The 18061-nt window shown below is 33.1% G+C and overlaps 3 protein-coding genes across 9 annotated transcripts in view; 1 reads left to right on the top strand and 2 right to left on the bottom strand.

Moving 5' to 3' along the window:
• LOC131947167 (uncharacterized) overlaps positions 1-748 on the bottom strand; it is a 33814-nt gene extending 33066 nt beyond the window's left edge. Inside the window, exon 1 of the mRNA XM_059308293.1 lies at positions 527-748. The gene's annotated coding sequence lies outside the window, so the exon portion shown is untranslated. The remainder of the gene's footprint in view (positions 1-526) is intronic.
• Positions 749-3064: 2316 nt separating this feature from the next.
• On the bottom strand, positions 3065-9217 carry LOC131947169 (mitotic-spindle organizing protein 1). 7 transcript variants are annotated; one of them, XM_059308304.1, is made up of 4 exons: positions 9199-9217; positions 4005-4089; positions 3578-3723; positions 3065-3201 (listed from the first exon to the last, which is right to left on the bottom strand). In XM_059308304.1, the coding sequence occupies exons 2-4, from the start codon at positions 4054-4056 to the stop codon at positions 3175-3177; spliced, it is 225 nt and encodes a 74-aa protein (XP_059164287.1). In that variant the 5' UTR covers positions 4057-4089; positions 9199-9217; the 3' UTR covers positions 3065-3174. The 7 variants fall into 7 exon arrangements, with proteins under 7 accessions (XP_059164287.1, XP_059164284.1, XP_059164281.1 ...); XM_059308301.1 differs by having other exon boundaries at positions 9117-9202; XM_059308298.1 differs by lacking the exon at positions 9199-9217 and adding an exon at positions 6082-6120.
• LOC131947170 (uncharacterized) lies at positions 6502-17593 on the top strand. The gene is made up of 14 exons (XM_059308305.1): positions 6502-6560; positions 10847-11137; positions 11264-11374; positions 11492-11587; positions 11731-11996; positions 12191-12282; positions 13079-13209; positions 13319-13378; positions 13492-13633; positions 14222-14309; positions 14412-14520; positions 15006-15101; positions 15492-16703; positions 16968-17593. The coding sequence occupies exons 2-14, from the start codon at positions 10897-10899 to the stop codon at positions 17045-17047; spliced, it is 2724 nt and encodes a 907-aa protein (XP_059164288.1). The 5' UTR covers positions 6502-6560; positions 10847-10896; the 3' UTR covers positions 17048-17593.
• Positions 17594-18061: the final 468 nt, after the last annotated feature.

Raw genomic sequence — 18061 nt, 5'->3', positions numbered from 1 at the left:
TATAGAAAATATATACTTTTAACAGTGTCCGCCCCCCCCCCCCCGAAGAAAGTCTACCGCCCCCCCCCCCCGAAAATTTCAAGTGCCCCCCCCCCCCCCCGGAGAAAAAAGTCTGGAAGAAACACTGATCATGCACAGTCGAAGTTAAGTAAATAGACCGTTAGTCGGTTTTACGGGCTCATTTAACTGTTTCCTACATCAATTATGTAACACCAACATAAAAGTCATTAGGGCTTTTACAGTGACAGTAAAAAGCGCCCCGAACTTTTCTACCTTGAGGGGGGGGGGGGCTTTTTTTGCTATTGTCAATGTTAATAATTATTCAGTTTTTAGAATCTCGTTCGATTCGGGCGTTGGAATGGGGCGCTACGCCTCTGTATTCATAGACTAATATCGCCAACCTAACTAAATAGTTTTAAAAGATGCGAAATAATGTATCCAATTCTAACACGAAACCAGATTATCTTCTCACATAAATATAAGAAAACAACAAAGAAAACAGGCATTAAAATAATTTAAAACTTACCTTAATCTACTCTAGCCAGAGTTACTGTAACGGAAGATTTCAGCGAATTTGGATATGAAATAAAATGTTTGCAGCCAGTGAAAACGAATAATCGAAGCGCTAGTTGCGCATTAAATAGGCCAATGTAAGCTAAAACAGCACGTTTTAACTGCTCTTCCTGGCAGATTTCTTAGAAGAAATCAATGATTACTCGCATGTGTCTGGTTCATCTCTACTATCGTGTCGTCTGGAAGACTAGGACAGGTAACTCTATTGTTATGCAAGGGGAGACTACTGTGGTGAACTGCTGACTTAAAATTAAATGTTATCTTTAACACGGATAGTGACAGGGACTTTTTTTTAGTGTACTGGGACAAAGATCTAAATACGTTTAAAAATAAATAAGGAAATAAATAAGTAATATTGTTTCTAGCAATAAAAAGTTTTAATTTTCATTCATTATTTCGAGAACTATTTCATTCAGTAACAGGACGGTCATTTTTCTTCAACTTCAACCATCAATTGATCCGTTAATTAAACATGGTACATATCGCTTCTGCGTAAAGAAGAGCCGTAAATGCCAAATGGCTAATATGTCTACATGTCTCATTTTGCAATTCTTGACACTACGACTATATAAATTATGAAGCTGCTCATTAAATATTATCCTTTAAAAATGGTGTTAGTGTTCAATATAAGACTCAGTGGTGTTCATGTCACCTGGTTAGACAACTGAGGATGTGAGTAGGAATCTAAGGACCAAGTGATGAGAATATTATCACCTTGTATGCCGAGTTGACTGAAACAGATGAACTCTACTACATCCGCACTATGTGTGTTGGGCACGAACGGAAAAGATGATGATATACTAAACATGTCAACAATGCGAGTAACACAATAAAGTCAAATTTTTGGTAACAATTATATTCTTTCACATTGCGACTTTTTGGTTTATCTTTTTTTTAAATTAAAAAAGTGTTTGTTTTGCTTGAAGCATACACCTATATATATATATATATATATATATATATATATATATATATATATATATATATATATATATATATATATATATATATATATATATATATATATATATGTATAGTCATTTCTGTGGAGGTCACGCCCAGAATTACAACATAGGGCGTAGCCCCACCTATTGACACCACGATAGAGAGCGTCACAATGGCAACATCACAGCCTTTCGTCCCATCACTTGTCATTGTAAGCCCCGTGTCTAACCCCCCCCCCCCCCCCCCCCCCCCGAAATATTTTTTCGAGATTTGAGGAGAAGTATTTTTCACGACGACGCGGTTGGACGACTCGGCATAGAAATCTCCTAACCAAACGGTTAACGCGTCTTAGCTCTTTCAAAGATGATTTTGGCCGTTGGGGTTCCTAGGTAGTTACGTAATATCTCAGGTTTCTGTGAAAGTCCCAGAAACATCCGGGATGTGAGAGGCGGACACGCAAGGAACTTGCACGGCGCTTGTTCAATGTTCGTGTTTCAAAAGCTAGAAAATAATAATGTTCAGTACACTTTTAATAGTGAAGATGCTTTACGCAGACTGGATAATGAGACAAAAACAAATGGCCTTATCATTTGGTGAGGTCCCTCTCTTCTACACCAGACTGGGTCCACTGGTGTAGATCTCCCCAACATACAATCTAAATGGCTGAGTACCTGCGCACACTTTTCGCTTTCAGTTTTCAGAATGTCATTAAAGCTAAAACTATAATTTTAAGCTGTGAAATTATTGTGGAGAAGGCTTATATATATATATATATATATATATATATATATATATATATATATATATATATATATATATATATATATATATATATATATATAAATTATGTATGTGGGTGCAAATTGTAACTTTTTTGTGTATACACATTTTTTTCAAATGAGTCCGACGGAAAGATTGTGTAGTTCATTCAGTTAGATCCGCATTTCATATTGTATGTTGTGGATCCGTGTGAGAAGTCCACACCACCAGATTTGTTTAATTTCTTTAGATTTGTATATTGTATCTCGTTTTACAAAATCTAAATATTATAGGTTATTTTTATTAGACAACTATCACCAGTAACGATAAGCCTGTCTTAGTCTAACTTAGATCGTTGTGTGGTGAGCGAATTTTTTCGGATCCTGAGAGGGAGACCACCGAAAAAATGTATATACTGTTTCAATGTAGTAGTTACGTCCCTTGTTCAACATGATACAAATATAAATAAATATAAAATGAGAAATCAATGAATCAGCAATAAGAAACATTATTGTATATTTTTTAAATGTAGGTGTTAGAAAACTAGACTGCTAACCGACCACAAATGTTAAATTTCATTTTTGAGCTTGCATCCATTGTTGAGTCCACCCAGCAATATCTGTCTAGTCAGGTAAAGTGTTGAGCATATACATTTTTCATATGCGGATATCAAAGAAGGAGATGAACGGTCTTTCATTCGCCCAATTAATTACCAGGGCTTTAAGCTATTTAACTCTTTTATTGTAATAGGCTATGTGAAGCATTTTTTTAAAAATGTTAACAAGTGTAAAATTAAACAAAATATTTTTATTTTTGTATATTTTATATTCTTAGAATTACTAGAATGTAAATTATTTACAATATACAATGTAAAACTGTCAATGGTATAAGATGACTTTATGTTGTATTTCCTGATTCATTAGCCTGTAAAAAAAAACATGGCATCAAACTTTGTGCTAAATAAAAATGTTTGATTTAAAATATTTTCCCCATCTTATGGAAAGTATATCAACAAACAAGACATCGTGTATACAATTAATGCTATATTAATATTAGTGAGAATTACTTTTTCACCATTTTATGTTTCTTTTAATCCTAATCAAACTTTGTGCTAAATAAAAATGTTTGATTTAAAATATTTTCCCCATCTTATTGAAAGTATGTCAACAAACAAAACATCTTGTATACAATTAATGCTTTATTGATATTAGCGAGAATTACTTTTTCACAACTTAATGTTTCTTTTAATCCTTTGAGATTTACATTATTCATGAAATATTCATATTTTATTTCAACTCACTTTAACATTCGCAGATTCTCTCCTCAACTCCTTGATAACTTCTGCCAGGGCTTCAGGGTTTATGCCGTTTTCACAGAGCCTCAGGCACACTGCCATTGTCTCTTCATCCAGACCAGTATTAAGTAGTCGTGACATTTCCATGAGAACTGTCATAAAAAGTTAAATCTTAAAAATAAACACATAATTTGGTAGTTAAGTAGAGGCATTATTTCAAACTGAATTTTATCTACTCTTTAGACATGTAATATATAACTCAAGTAGAAAAGTAGTTTTAATAAAGGGAAGAACTACAATAGTGATCATGGTTCTATATGTACTAAGGCTAAGGGATTTTGTTAATGTTTTTTCTCATAAAGTTTATTGAAAATATAAGATAAAGTTATTAATAGACGAGGAAGGAAAATAATATTTGTACGATAATACATACTGTCCATGGTTTCAGATGCTGCTGGTGATTTTTGTTTCTGATTAGATGCCATCTTTACAAGCAGATTTGTCTTGATTCAATATTTCTGTGAACAGTATTAAAAGTTACGAAGGCTTATTTAAAAACTACAATTAGGAACAGTTTTAAATATTTAGGCATGTAGTGAGAATGTGGGCCAACAGAATCATTCAAGAATTATTCCAGATTATGGTTAATGTAAGAAATGTAAAAGATTAGGCACTAATGTTACTTGCAAAACAAGTTAGACATAGTTATAATTCATCAATAATTTTAGATCTAGATTTAGTATTCCATTGTTGCTTGTTTGTTTTTTTAAATGTAAGCCTATTAATGCCATTGTGTAATAGTAAGGAGCATTTATAGTGTAACAGGCAGGCATGGAATTCTAATAACAGACCTAGATCAAAGTCCTAGACTACTATCATTTGGTATATAGAGTATATGGTACTAGATTTATAACTATCAGTGGGCCTATAAACAAAATAATACTATAAGTATAATCACAGTATAATGAGTATATTGAGTATAAACTATAAAGTCTAATGACAATACTCAACTCTATACACTATCACTCTATACTCTACTTAACTATAGGCCTACTATTTATTTACTATAGTTATATGAGTATAATATGCCATGATATGTAGTTTAATAAACTATGTTTATAGACATAGTTAATACTAACTTAATTACTTAATAAATTATGACAAGGCTAGGCCTACATAAAATATTTAATATTAAGTACATTATACTACAACATAAGTCAAGTAGTTAATAATGATTAATGACTAATTATTCAATGACTAACTAATACTAATATATTATAATTATAATGAATAGGCCTAATCATTATAACGAGCCCTAAAATAAAGGAAACATTTTTGTATTTTAAAAAACATAAATCCTCCTCAAAATGTGAAATAATTAATTTATTAAAATTTAAGGAGTCACCTGTTTTTCACATTACAAGTCACGGGCGATTTTACATACCTAAAACGACAGATTACCAATAATAGTTAGATCTACATGCAAGTTACAGTTACAGTACTGAGTATAGTCGCCTATGCATAGAATTAAAGAGCTGATCCTCTCCTGTTCAAAAAACATGGTAGAAATGACAGGAAACAGTTACCAGTAGAGTACTTTTTTATTTCCAAAAAACCAGAGAGTACCCCCAATATTAGTTTTAAAAACACAACATTTTTTCATGGTGAGATTTTGAGGTAGGTTGTCTGCCCCTGTCAGAAAAAGCTACATACTACTATACTATAGGGAGATTATAATAGAAACTATAGTGGTAATCTATCGTTTTGGGTACGTAAAATCGCCCGCGGCTATTAATGTACGAAAACGTTACCTCATTGTCAAGGCTTTAATAGAAGTATATTGTCATAAGTTTGTGTCAAATATTATAGATAAATGAATAATAAACCTAAATCAATGGCTAAATGTATCGATTTAGGCCAGAAATTAACTTTAAACAGCAGTGTCTGAGAGCAAGATTTGCTACTATATAAACAGCAGCCATTTGTAAAATAGAGTGGCTTCCCCCTGAATCTGGCGCTAAAAGCTTATAAAAATAAAACTTAAACAAGATGGCTGCTATAGTAAATGAGCATGGTTGCATCTGTTGGAAACATCGCTAGTCTTCATTTATTACGGAAAAGTTTTAATTCAATTGTTTAAAAACAGGTACATAAATGAAACAAGGAAACATTTTTGTATTTTAAAAAACATAAATCCTCATCAAAATGTGAAATAATTATTAAAATTTAAGTAGTCACCTGGTTTTCACATTACAAGTTGCGGGCGATTTTACGTACCCAAAACGATAGATTACCACTATAGTAGATATGATATTAATTATTATAGGCCTAGATCTAGCTAGAGTAGATAAACTTATTCTTATTTTTTGCTATTACTAGTATTAGGCCTATTCTATATTTTAACTAACTTAGTTTTTATTATTAGGCATACAATACTAATAGACTAATAGATCTAGTAATTTAATGTATTAATTTAATTTAATTATTTAAACTTTAAACAAAACACAAACAGTTACCGAGAAGAAATGGATCTGCAATTTTATTTTAAAATATATTGAGTATTGAGGTTTCTTTTCTAGATTCTAGCCTTGGAATAGATCTAGAATCTAGATCTAGAGCCGGAATCTAGATTTGATCACTAATTAATATAGATCTAGAGTCTAGATTTCTCTAGATTACTCAGATTAGTAATCTAATCTCAATCTGTCTAATCTCTGACATTATTTTTTTTAAATCCGAGAAAAATAGTCTTATTCCGATTAAAGATTTTAAGAAATCGCAACAAAAGCTTACTAAAACTATTAAAAAATTTAAACATTATTACCAGAAACGGAACTAGCTAATGCAAGTTTAAACATAGGCTATCCATTATCCAATCCAATGAATGATCGAGTTAATTTTGAGTCTGATTTCGATATACACGGTAGGCCTATAACTATAGAATAGATCTAGATCTAGAATCTAGATTATGTAATAGACATATGAAAAGGTAGTTTAATTAAAATTAGGCCTATTATTACTAGGCCTAATTAAAATAATTAATATTAATATTGGGTAATCTATCGTTTTGGGTATATTTGGGGAAATTGCGAGACGCGAAAAGCGAAATGGCGAAGCGGGAAAATGCGAGAAGGTAATGCGAGACATACCTGCGGAATTAAGGGTAAATAGCGAGACACTTTTTGCGAAAAAAGTTTTTTCCTTTTTTTTCCATCTTTATTTATTTAAATTATTTTTTGTTTGTTTTAAAATAAACAAGCATTTAGCCATACCCTTTAACACGAGTGTTGTATGTTGTTATTTTTTATCTAGATACTAAGAAGATAGATAGATCTATATCTAGATCTATCTATTTAAAAATCCTAACATCGTTGCTGTGCTACTGTCATCGCCCGCTCTTGTTAGCGAGAGGAAAATCCCGTCTCAGTCGGCATTAATTTAAAAATCTAGCCCGCTCATGTTTATACAAACGTGAGCTGTGTCATTGTGAATTGGTATAATCTTGTCAGCAGGAGAGATATTTTGCAAAATCTATTTATGGATTTTTGTACTTGCAAAAAGTGTAAAAGTATAAACAATTCTAAAAAGTGCAATTTATTTTTTTATTAAGTAATTTTAATTACAAACAAAATTTACAAACAAAATCTTCTGAAACAGTCCTCAACAACACCTCGTGACGCCATCTTTCACACATAGTATACCCAACCAAGTTCATTAGACTCCCATTTATACATTTTTCTTTTGCTACCAATCCACATTCACAACATTTCACATTCTCATCACAGTTGACCTCCTCGTTCATCCCACAAACAACACTGGCACCCATGTTCTCATCATCATCCGCACGCTCAACATCTGTTTTCCGTTTTTTATAATTTGTATTTTTTATCATTTCTGTAATTTTGGCAATGTCTTGCTCATTGTTGTAACCAGCAGTTGAGTTTTTTGAAACATCGATATTTTCCTAAAATCTTGTCTACTTTCGGTCAAAATAGAGTATTTTAATCAATTCCTCTTTCAATGTATTAAAACAGTTTTCTAAAACGCGATTAAACGTCTAAAATTCTTTTTCTAACATTGCTTTTTTATAGTGTGACTTCACATCTACCCCCCCCCCTCCTCCCCCTCATCACACATCGTCATAAAATTACAGACCCCCCCCCCTACGAGTGTGACGTCATTTATGGAAGACTCCAAATAACACCAACACCAAAACCAAAAAATTCAGATAAATTCAACTTGGTTTTAAAAATATTTGAAGTAGGCCCATAGCTTACGATATAGCACGAGCAACTGATAATATCGGTGACGTCACTTTATTTTGTTGTATCCAAATGATGTAGGCATTTCCTTGTGCTTAGATTTATATGGTAAAAAAAGCTAGAAAAAAATCGTAGGCGGCGGCTATAATACAAAATTTCTATGCAACAATAGAAAATATGTTTGCGGCGGCAGCGGATCCGGGCACGGCGATCTTCAAAGACGGTAAATCAGGCGGCCTCGGCGTTCCACACAAAAGACAGAAGTTGATCTATCGTCGGCGGTATTTCCGTCGGTTTCGAACAAGGTGGTATTCTAAGTCGACACAAAAGATGGGGGGAGACAAATCATCAGTATGTCTAGCGACGGAAAAATCGAAAGTTTTAACAATGTAAACGAAACGTCTTTGAAGTCTGGACCAAATACCACTGAAAATCGGGTGCGGTAAAATTTTCGCAGAAATCTTCGCATTTCAACACCACCCAGCGTAAGTATCGGCTTGTGGTAAAATGCGAGACAAAAAGTCACGTGACCGACCGTTTTCGCGCCCTTCTCGCATTTTCCCGACTCGCCATTTCGCTTTTCGCGTCTCGCAGTTTCCCCACACCCTAAAATCGCCCGCGACTAGTAATGTGAAAAACAGGTGACTCCTTAAATTTTAATAATTATTTCACATTTTGAGGAGGATTTGTGTTTTGAAAAATACAAAAATGTTTCCTTGTTTCATTTATGTACCTGTTTTCAAACAATTGAATTAAAACTTTTCAATAATAAATGAATACTAGCGATGTTTCCAACAGATGCAACCATGCTCATTTACTCTAGCAGCCATCTTGTTTAAGTTCTTTCTCTGTTAATTTATAGCGCGAGATCAGGGGAAGGCAACTCTATTTTACAAATGGCTGCTGTTTATATAGGAAATCCTGCTCGCAAACACTGCTGTTAAAAGTTAATTTCTTGCCTATATTGATATATTTAGCTATTGATTTAGGTTATTTATTCATTTATCTATAATATTTGACACAAATATATCAAAATATACTTCTATTAAAGCCTTGACAATGAGGTAACTTTTTCGTACATTACTAGCCGCGGGCGATTTTACGTACCCAAAACGATAGATTACCTAATATTGTTATCAGTGTGGTGAAGTGTGTTTTTCTAGATCTAAACTAAATTCATTAATCATTAAATGAAATTTCTAAATCTAGTCTTAGAGTGTCTTAGACTCTTAGACTCTTAGTTAGAGTCTAGAAACTAGAATAGTCCAAGACAAGTGTCACACTCAGTAATTGTGAACCAGGGCTAGGCAGTAAATCGCCAGAAGGGTATGAAAACTGTCAAGTCACATGACATTTTTGTCTCACATCTTAACACCTGTGCCTATATACTATCTATATACTATAATATATAGATCTACTATTATATCTAGCTGAAACTTAAACTGGGTGGGGGGAAATTGGGAAGATATCTGAGCCCAATTTACTTTTGAATTTACAATAAACTTTGATGCAGACGTTAAAGACACTTGTAACTTGTTTGTATAATGTATTGTTATAACTTCTGGGGTTTTTTCATCGCTAGATGTGCTGATGATTAGGGGTCGTCCATAAATGATGTGCCACTCATAGGGGGAAGGGGGGGTCCGTAATTTTGTGACGATGTGTGATGAGGGGGAGTCGGGGGTTCAGATGGTGCGACGTCACACTTTTGCATTATAAAAAAGCAATGTTAGAAAATGAATTTTAGACATTATTTCGTGTTTTAGAAAACTGTTATAATAAATTGTAATAGGAATTTATTAAAATACTCTATTTTGACAGAGTTCAGACAAGATTTTGGAAAAATATTGATGTTTTGGAAAAAATTCTACTGCAATTTTGAGGGGGGGTTGTAGGCTGAGGTGTGACATCATTTTAGGGGGGTCTGGCTTTTTGTGACGGAGGGGAGGGGGGAGGTAAAAATTGTCAAAAAAGCATGACGTCATTTATGGATGACCCCTTATATCAGTTTCTTTCTTTTGTGTCGACTTAGAATTCCACCTTAATTCAAACCACCAAATACTACTTTTGAAGTTTGTGTAGAACACCGAAGCCACCCAAAATATTGCATTTGACCATCACTGTGCTCAAAGCTGCTGCTGCCACAAACAAATTATGTATTGTTTCAAAGAAATGTTGTATTATTATTACCGCTGGCAACAATTTATTTAAAGTACTAAAGGTATCAGCCTAATGTTAGCAATGTAGATGAATATTTCTCCCACCGACAAGATTATATGAACTCAAATGAACCCAAGCACTTTTGTCTAAATGCTTTTAGCCTATTGTTCAAGCTGTGACATATGTTTCTGTATCCCACTGACTGTGAGAAGAGACTGACAATGTTTAGGATTAAATATATAGATCTACATATTGATTTCACAAAATATTAATATAATCTAAAATAATATTCTCTTTATGAACTCACAGTGACCCTTTAACTTATTCAGGATTTTTCTCTCTCTGACAAGAAAATGTGATTTTTAAATACTTAAATACATCTAACCTAGATCAGGAAAAAATATTTTTGAAAACACTTCAACATTAAACACTTGTGATATCTACTTGTTTAGATTATAACTTTACTTTTTGTACATCTGGAGAAAAAACAAACCACCAAAAGCATTTTGTGTTTCGCGTCATGCTATTTACCAACACCCAAATATAAAATTAGATGTAATAAACATATAGTTGTTGAGAAACAACTTAGGCCTAAATACTACTACTATTTACTAGGCTTATTATATAATATACTGTCACTATAATAATGCAGAAAAAATAAGAGGCATAATCTCTACTGATTAATTGCTGTCTTCTTTACACAAGATTACAGTATGTCTGAGTATGTCTATATTTTCTTCAAATTAACAAATTGATTATATAGGCCTACTTTTCTTAGCTTGACAAGTTAGTACTAAACACACCTGTTGTATGTCTAATTTGTCAATAATTATTAAATTTTTCTTTACCTCAGCAAAAACTGCTTTTGCACCAATTTAGTTATGGCAAGCAACTGAATAAACCATGTCTGGTTTCATAGCTTCACAAGACTTAAGTCCAGAGTGTGGGGGCACTTCAAATTCTGCCACTGTAAAAAGTAGTAATGATAATCTTAGATCTGATGAGGCAAGTGAGTATTTGGATCCAAAAGTAGAAAAAAAGGACTCAGAACCAAACACTGATGGACATTTCATTTTTAAGTATCAGACTTCTGGTGATATTAGACAGCAGCTGCTTGTTCAAAGAACATTCACAACAAATGATGGTAAGATATCAATTTAGTGTTTATTGTCATTATAAATTCTCTGTAACGTGTTTCACAAACATTTATATTGTATAAGAAGCCTATTGATCTTGTTGTGCATGTCACTTTGTTATATTCCCTATTTAGAACACCCAGAGCCAAGGACAAAAGTAAGAGTTTGCACTAATGCTACCGGCACCCCAACTGTAACTGTTAGCCCAAGTAGTGGATCTATGAGGTTGAATGGTCCAAACTTAGGTAATTTAAAATATTGGTTATTTTAAAAATGTATTTGTTAAAACTAAAAAAAAAAATTTTTTGTAACAAATTTTAAAAAAATGATTTTTAAATAGATCTATGTTTGTTGTTTTACAGATGGTGGAGATACAAATGCAAATTCAAACCGTTCCCAAACATGCACAGTGCCCTCTTTCATATCCCCTTCTTCTCATGGATATTACGAACGACTTGGTAAGTGATTAACACTGAGGTTAAGTTGTAATTTTAGGATTCTGCCATTACCTTCTGTAAACCTTGGTGATTCAGTATGATTTCCTTATTGTTTTACTATTTATATACAATATACTAAACTCATTCCTAAACTTTTATATCAGGTTTGACTTCACATGATATGCAAACAATTTTTAAAACTCCCAATCGTAACCAAAGACTGAATGATGAGGCTTCAGGGATAACACCATCAAGATGTGGAACACCACTTCTTCATTCTCCTGCTAGTACTGCATCGTATGGCTTTACCCCCGGACGTCAGTTTATCAACCCGTTTGAAGTTGATCATGACAGATTACATATGCCCATCTTCAGTCCTAATATGTTTAAAGCAGTAAATGCAGGTGCTCAACCAAAGAAGAAAGAAGAGGTAATATTTAACAGTGTGATATTAGTCAGATATGAAGTGTTTCAATTTTCTTATATCCTTTTTAGCTAGTCTGTCTTAAAATACCCGTAACATCTTTATTTTGATCTGTTATAAAAGCTGTCATAAAATTTTCATTTTTAATGTAGATAAAATACTGTTATTAGTATATTTCTATATGTTCCAATTTTTAAAAGGGATTTTGGTCATTGGAGCATGCAGCTTTAATTATGCCTGCAGAAATTAAAGAAGCAGAATTTCAAAGGCAGCATCGTTATCAACAAAAGATGTAAGTAGTTTCTGTAAGTTTTTGGTTATGTAAAATAATTTAAAATCAATATCAAAGACACTTGTATTTATTTAAAAAAACACTACCAAAATGGCATGATTTGACACTGCAGAACTGTATACACAGCAACATGAAACAATATTGGCCATGTGTGTAAAACACAAAAAGTATTTGCTCTAATAATTATCAATTATTTTAGTCTAAGTAGCAAAATGGGCATCATGTATTAATCTATAAATTAAAAATTGCTAAAGACAAATTTGTCCCAACTTAAGTGTATATTTCCACCATTTTCTTTCATTTAAACGTAAATACATTTTCTTTCTTCAATTGATAATTCATTACTTTAAAATAATACTATTGTGCACTGCATACACTCATGCCTATTTTATAAAGCATATTTAATGTCTTTAATGGGGGATGGGGAGGGAGTGTGCAGTGTGGGTACCAAAAAAAAGGTAAACAGAAAACAAATTCAATCAAAACATGAGAATAAATTTTGTCCTTTAATAGTCAATATTCTCAATGTAACAGTTACGGGCAAATAAAATGTTGAATATTGTTTAGTTTTTATAAAATTATTACAAATGAAACATCTTTTACAAAAAATAGATGGTGTATCACTGCAATAATCTTTGTTTTTAGAAATATATTTGTTCTTGATATAAATTCAAGTTCCTGTTCAGATCCGATGGTCCCAATGGTGATTTATCCTTTTCACTGACATCAGCTTATGAAGTGATGTTTTCTTTTACTCATGTATGTTGTTAACTAAATAGAACATATTTTTTTCCAGAGACAGAGAACAAGATGCAAGGGTTCAGTCAGCAATAAACAAATTTTTCTCCAATGAGGTGATTGTTCCGTCACCTTGGAGTGAAAAAGTTACACACATCCTTCCTCGTACACCTGGAAGTGTTAGATCAGGTGAGAAAAGTTTTTTATTCACTTTTTATAAATATTAGAAACTATTATAAGCGCACTATTCATGTAGAAGGTTGTACCCAAATCAGAATCTTTTTTTTTGTTTTTCTAGTGTCATGTCAAACATCTATGTCTGTTTCTCCAAATGTTGATTTAATTTCGGAGTTGGAAGGTTAGTGCAAATAAATTTTAAAGCAGAGTAAAAATGTATATGGCTGTGCAATTTTATTTACTGTATTTTCAGTGCATACATAAAAACTACTATTGATGGGTGTTTTTATACAGGAAAATATTTGCTGCCAGAGTATAAAACAGACTCTTCCCCCTCTGTTGAGTCTATTGGTAACTCTTTCATACGTAGGAAACTGTTGCATCAACTCAATAGTAATGACAGCGATTTGTTCACTTCTCCTGTTTTGCCTTCTAGGTAAATTAGTTTTAATTACTTTTTAAAAAATTGTATATTTGAGATAATCAGCAACATTTTATTTAAACAATTAAGCTTGTGTATTGATCTATCTTTCTCTTCATCCCATATTTTCTGGAGGTTTGTTAGTGCACCACAGTTGATTATGTCATAATGCTTTGCCATCCTTCTCAATCCTCTGCTGATTTTAGTAATTTCGAAATGGATAGTCCATTCCTTTATGTCCTTCACCATTTTCTACTTTGCCTCCCTCATCTTCTCCATGCCCTGCTTGGTTGTCTTTGATAATCCATCGTATCATGTCACATGTCCAATACCATCTGCATTCATCTCATTGATGGACCTTTTTTGTAAAATAAACAATTGGCAGTAAGTAATTCTCAATCTTAAGATGCTTAGAGCAAGTTATCTGGAAGACATGTTGATGGTAGAACTTGAATTACTCTAAATTTCTCCAGATTACTAATTTCCTGTTTAGCAACTTGTTTTTTTTTTTTGTAAAGAACAAATAAAATATTTTATTGATACTGAAATATTACTTTGTGTCTTTAAAAAAACTTTTTAAAAAAATCAATACTATTTCCCTAGACCAATGGAAGAGGTTTCCAGCTCTCCCTCTCCAGTGAAACAAACAACTCCAGAATGGGAAAAGCAGACACCTAACACAGGTGGATCTGTAAGTTTATTTGTCCATTTTCTCTTGTTTTTTATTACTTATCTGGTGGGTGTCAAGCTTTGATTTTTTTTTTTTTTTTGATAACTGTTTTATTTCTTTTAGGGTCATTTTTCTTCAAGTCCTATCAGATACACTTCAGGTGACAGAGGATATGCTTTATCAGAAAGTGATCTCCTTGCATCACCTGAGTTATCACCCATCACATCAAGAAGTTGGTGCATGTTTATTAATTTTAATGTAGTTTTTGCTTAATGCAAACTAATGGCACAATTTGACTATGAGTTGTTTTTGGCAGTACGACAATTAGTTCACATAGATGAAGTAAATACTAAACTATATACAACGATTTAGTTGTTGTTTTTTTTTCTACTTTTCAGTAATTCATAATTTGTGAATTCGACAGTAACAACGCTGACACTGAAAATATTTCTTTAAAACACTATAAGTAGCTCGTTAAGGACCATAACACCCCCCCCCCCCCCCCAACGTTTAAAATCGTTTCAAACTAAATTATCTGTCCCTAATAGCCGTCACTAAACCCGACTCCACGAAAGTAAACATAGCGTGAACCACAGCTCACTAAGACCATGTAGGGGTGGGGATGGTAAGGAGCGCGTTTACAGCTTGTTTTCTAGCGTCTCCCAGAAGAGAATTATATATATAGATAAACAGTTTTAATTTAAATATATTTGCCAGCAGGTAGATCAATGCGTTCTTCTGGCATCTATCATCCAAACTGTGATACAGAAAATGCACGGACAGTTATGCAACTAGATTTTTCATCTATCCTCAGTAAGTAGTATCCTTTAACTTAAATACTATAATAGTATACCTTATGCTTTGAATTTAATGACATGTAACTCAGCATCATTTTATGTAATATACCAGCACTGAACAGACATGGTCCATTTAAAAAAAAATTTTTTAAAAAAAGCTGGTTAGGAATAAAACCCATTAGAACAACTAGACAGATGAGGCTCATTGTTGGGGATTTATCTAGGAGAGAAAACTCCAAAATCAAGCAACTGCTGTCTTGCACATTGTTCTTGGGCTGACAAATACTATGGAATCAAATCGAGAAAGAAACCCAGACTTAAGTCAGTCAACCTGCCATACTATATTTTGACATGGTAATACTTCATTATATTAATAAAAAAATTATTTTCTCTTATTTTTAACCAGATGACCCAGATGATGATCCAGAAGACATTACAGATAAAACTGGCACTGTGATACAGAGAGGGCTATCTGTCAATCAACAGTCTGAAACTAGCACATTGAACAACGACGCTTTATCAAGATCTTTTGATCCACACCTGGTTATATCTTGTGCCTCACAAGACAGTGACGGCAGGGTTGGCTCTCACCAGTCTCTCCTTGCCCTCGCTACATCAGCCGAGTCCATGACAACTTCAGTTCCTCATTGCTCAGCCAGCCAGGACACTGGATACCAGACAGCTAGCTTGCAGTCAACAAATCACGAATCTGGCTCTTATTCCAGTCTAGACAACGCAGCAACTCATTTTGTTCCTGAAGCAAAATTAGCAACAATGGAATGCAATGTTAGCCCCTTTGCTGGGATTGGTAAAGACCATCCCCAAACTGTTAATGCTTACAGCTCTGAGATATGCCTCAATGATGGCAGTTTTCTCGCATACTCACACCCTTCTAGAGAAAAACTGTATGCCAGTGAAGTTTTAGTGGGGAGAAAAGGCATACCCTGTCGTTCCAGGAAAGTTAGAACTATGATAGATGTACGCACATCGAAAGAAAAAAGCACTGTCAGTAGAGATCTAACACATTCATTTAATGAAGAAACAGAAAAATTTGACTTTGCTAGTGGGCCTACCCATGAAACTTCTGGTGACATTGTGATGGATAGAGAGGATTTAAATTTCCCACCCTTTTCACTTGAAGTTGACATCAATAATAAAAAAACAGAAGTACAAGAAATTCTTGATGCTAGCATGCGAAGCTCCAGTCCCAATTTTTCAGCTACAAGTAAAAAAGTGCCAAGCATGCGTAGTGATACATTATCTCCAAGTCTATTTGACAGACCATTGTACAGCAGAAACACAGTTTTCAGTGAATCTCCCTCTGGGAAAAATAGTGATGATACACTACTCGTAGCTAGGGAACTTTTGGGTAAATCAGAACAATTCAGGATGATGCTGACACATCGGAGCACACAGGATTCCTTTTTCGTTGAGGCTCACGACACTGAAAATCAAGATCCCATGTTACAGAGTGTGGGTGGGGAGAGTTCTGCATGCTGCAACAGGTCAAAAACCCCTCCATTCCGGATTGATCCTGTAGACTCGTCAACACCAACAACTAAAATGCTCAACAGTTTAAAGGAGAAAATTGAAAATGTTCAAGGGGAGAAATTAGGAAGTAGGTACTTTTTCTTTCAAAAAAATTAACTCAGTATTTAGCCGGTTGTTTTTAGTATAAATTAAGAGTAATGTTTTAAAAAATTTCAGTCTCTATATATTGCATAAAACAAATTTTTTTAAATATAATTATTGGAAACTATACTAATAGTAACCAGATTACCTGTTTTCAAAACAATTATAATGGACCATTTTAAGTATTAAAAAATGTGACAAAATGCTCTGTATGAATTACACTACAGTAACAAAATCTTCCTACTTTCAGGTGAAATAGCTGCAGAAATTTTGAAACGTGCTGGAGATGATTTAGCGATACTGTCTGGTATTTTAGGCAAGAAATCTTGACTTTAGTTAAAATAGATACATATCTGATACTTGTTACAAACTTGCTCAAATGTGCCATTGAGAGGTATTGATATTGTTTCTATAATTTTGTGCGCCTTATGATGGGTTATAACAAAGACAATGTAAATGGAAAATGTATTTTTAAAAAGCACTTAATAGACCACTACAGGTATATATTTTTAGTAACTACATCCAATGTTTTTCTTTGAATGCACCTCATTTTGACTATGCTACACTAACAGTCATTGTTGCACCATTTAATTTTGATATTTAACCATTGTCACTGTACTGTTACTGTGCCAAAAATAAGATACAATTTAGTAAGTTTTTATTTAGAATTTGATTCTGTGGAGTGATGTAATTATTACTATTAGCACTGTATTATTAATTATATAATTGAAATGCAATTAAAGTATTATCTTGAAAATTAAACGTGTTCTTGTAACTAAGATTTGTTACACTTGGATCAATCATTATCAATGTGAAACAATTAGAAACCATAAACAGGATCCATTACTTTAATTTCAACTACATGCATAAAATATAATAGTGATATTCGTATTAATCTTTTAAATGTACTGAAAATAAACATAGCAGTGCTTTTAAATTTAATACTTTTATTAAAGAAAATGTATAGTCTGTTTAAAATATTATGAAGCATTTTATATTGTAAACTATTTGTAAATACTAAAAGTAAACCTCATCTTCATGATAATTTTGTGAACAATGGTTTTGAATACCACCAATATGCCTGCTACTGATTTTTTTTTCCCCAAATTTTGAATTTAACTTCATTAAAGATAATTATGAAAATGAATTTGATAATCTATATGTATATATATAATTCTCTGTAAGCGCGCCTTGCAGTCCCCTCTCTAGGCATATCGCAACCTCCCCCACATGGTCTGGTAAGCTTTGGTTCACGCTATATGTTTACAATCAAACAGCCGGGTTTAGTGACGCCTATTAGGGGCAGATAATTTAGTTTGAAACTATTTTAAACTTAGGGGAGGT

The sequence above is a fragment of the Physella acuta genome, unplaced genomic scaffold, assembly GCF_028476545.2.
Source record: "Physella acuta isolate Inbredline_101_S28 unplaced genomic scaffold, ASM2847654v3 ptg000587l, whole genome shotgun sequence".
Classification (NCBI taxonomy): domain Eukaryota; kingdom Metazoa; phylum Mollusca; class Gastropoda; family Physidae; genus Physella; species Physella acuta.
Note: the sequence above shows the minus strand (reverse complement) of the source record. Positions and strands in the feature narration are given on the sequence as shown.

Excerpts from the sequence above, each read along its gene's own strand:
- LOC131947169 (XM_059308304.1), bottom strand. The coding sequence starts at position 4,056 with ATGGCATCTAATCAGAAACAAAAATCACCAGCAGCATCTGAAACCATG. Across the intron at positions 3,724-4,004 it reads AGCATCTGAAACCATGGACA|TTCTCATGGAAATGTCACGA; the intron begins GTATGTATTATC and ends TTTTTATGACAG. Across the intron at positions 3,202-3,577 it reads GAGAATCTGCGAATGTTAAA|GCTAATGAATCAGGAAATAC; the intron begins GTGAGTTGAAAT and ends TTTTTTTTACAG.
- LOC131947170 (XM_059308305.1), top strand. The coding sequence starts at position 10,897 with ATGTCTGGTTTCATAGCTTCACAAGACTTAAGTCCAGAGTGTGGGGGC. Across the intron at positions 11,375-11,491 it reads GTTGAATGGTCCAAACTTAG|ATGGTGGAGATACAAATGCA; the intron begins GTAATTTAAAAT and ends GTTGTTTTACAG. Across the intron at positions 13,379-13,491 it reads TTTAATTTCGGAGTTGGAAG|GAAAATATTTGCTGCCAGAG; the intron begins GTTAGTGCAAAT and ends GTTTTTATACAG.